Consider the following 2,162-nt stretch of genomic DNA (forward strand, 5'->3'; position numbering starts at 1 on the left):
GGGCTCAAGCAGAAAGCAAATGTTTTGAGAATGATGGTGGCAACAAATGTACAAATGTGCATGACACAATGGATGGATGTATGGATTGTGATAAGAGTTAAACGAGCCCCCAATAAAATGATTTATTAAGAGGGAAAAAAAAGGTGCAACCTCATTAGAAGCAAAAGACAAAAAAGAAAGACTTGTGTTTGACACATGGACGTGTGGATGGATTGCGATAAGAGTTGTACGAGCCCAAAATAAAATGATTTTTTTTAAATGCCTCCCAAATGCAAGTCTTGTATATTACAGTTTAGAGTTGGGAGCTGGTCCCCAAAGGACACCTATGCCTGTGAAAATGTGTTTAAAATAGAGATAATAAATTTCCAATTTAAATACAAAATAAAATCCAGCTTATAGGAAGAGTATATGCAAATACACCTGGGTTCGATGAGTATACGGTAGGAAGACGGTGCAGGTCTGTCTCCCTAAAGGACATGAGGCTTCAGGCCAGGAAATCTCTGAAGCTTCTACCAGAGGATCTGCTAATGTGTTTTCCAGCTGACTTCTAAAGAAGAAACTAACAATACTCAAAACATACCTTTAGCTCTTTAAGACATACTGTGTTCTACAAGGAACTGAAGCCATTCTCTCTAACTAGGAGGAGCATCGTTCAGTGACCTATACACAGGATCCATACGGACGATGTGCTACAGCCTAGCTATCATGCAGGTACTAGAAACAAATTCTTCTGAAAACTTACCACTTGGTTGGCGAAGCAGGTTAAATATAAGGAGGAGAGTCATAATCAGAGAAGACAACAAACGCTGTGTCAAATAAGAACACAGAATACAATAAGGACTGACAAAGGGTTCACTGAGCTAAGTTAGTGAAAATGTACGGAGAAGATAAGGCCTGAGTTTGTTCTTCAGGAGAAAGAGAAATATTCCAGCATTTTTAAACCGTGGGACCAATGCAGGCGTCTTAGCAGGAAAGGCCACCAGTTCTCTACCACGACCAGATAGTAAGAGACCTTGGGTTGCTCACTTACTGCCATGTATGGCCTACACCCGGCATCTCTTGTCTTGGCGATGGAGTCCACAAGCTGTCCACTGATGCCAAAGTCACAGAGTTTAATGTTTCCACTTCTGTCCAGAAGAATATTGGAAGGTTTGATATCTGTAAGAGAGAAGATGTATTTGGTGTACACAGGTGGGGAGGGGGGAGGGGCGGGGGGGAGGGGAGAAGGGAGGGATCTCTTCTACATCTAAGTGGTCAAGTTCTACAAACACAGGCATTTAAGGAGCAACAAAACTTCTGATTAATCACATGCAATCGCTAACTCATTTGATTATGCAACTTTAATGGCTAGGATTGCATAAATGCAAAGCCATTTTATCAACATCTTAATCTAAAAAATGTGAATGAGGATGTTTTTTTCTTAACATCTTTATATTTAGAAAAGATCAACAGAACTGTTTTTTTCTCTAGTAGACATGAAAGCAATTTTCTGAATGCTTCTGCTTAAAACTAGGTATGAAAAATGTATCACTATAAATTCAAATGTTTTCTTCGTCCTCTGTATTAATTTTACTTTTTAATTGATTTCATACAAGATTTGTAAGCAACAAAGGAGAAGCCACTAAATTACTTGCTCATTAATTCTCCATGCCTATCCTTCTATCCAGGAACCCTGATGGCATAGTGGGGTGGGCAAGGCACTGCGCTGCAAATCACAGGGTCCAGGGTTCAAAGACATGAGCTGTTCCACTGGAGAAAGATGAGGTTGCCTACCCACTTCTGTAAGGATTTAAAGTTTTGGAAACCCAAAGAGGCAGTTCTTCTCCTATAGAATTGCTGTGAGTTTGAATGGACTGAATAGCAATGTTTTGGTTTTTTGATCCTTCTTCCCATTTCATCATGACTCTCATGACTGAATAACAAGCATACCAAAGAAAAACAGACATGAAGGAAAAGTTTCCTGCTCCTAAACAGGCACTTACAAAGAGATGTAGACTCTTTTCAAGAGGTTGTCATGTTCAGACGGAACACCTGCGGCCACGGTTGTGACTGTCCTCAGAACAGCGCCATCTTACTAAGGTGACAGAACAAGCGAGTGGACTCTGAACCTGGGAGCAGCCCTAACTGTGGACCTATTTTTCTGTTACTTGCGATCAAAACCT

The 2,162-nt window shown here is 40.5% G+C and overlaps 1 protein-coding gene across 2 annotated transcripts in view; it reads right to left on the reverse strand.

Annotated features, from left to right (window-relative positions):
- MAP2K4 (mitogen-activated protein kinase kinase 4) overlaps nucleotides 1-2,162 on the reverse strand; it is a 55,193-nt gene that overhangs the window by 18,506 nt on the left and 34,525 nt on the right. For both annotated transcript variants that reach the window (XM_004709181.2, XM_045293484.1), the window contains exon 6: nucleotides 1,031-1,158. In XM_004709181.2, the coding sequence (XP_004709238.1) occupies nucleotides 1,031-1,158 (128 nt within the window). The remainder of the gene's footprint in view (nucleotides 1-1,030; nucleotides 1,159-2,162) is intronic.

Source organism: Echinops telfairi, unplaced genomic scaffold (assembly GCF_000313985.2).
Source record: "Echinops telfairi isolate 266 unplaced genomic scaffold, ASM31398v2 ScPeMD7_2010;HRSCAF=2546, whole genome shotgun sequence".
NCBI classification, from domain to species: domain Eukaryota; kingdom Metazoa; phylum Chordata; class Mammalia; order Afrosoricida; family Tenrecidae; genus Echinops; species Echinops telfairi.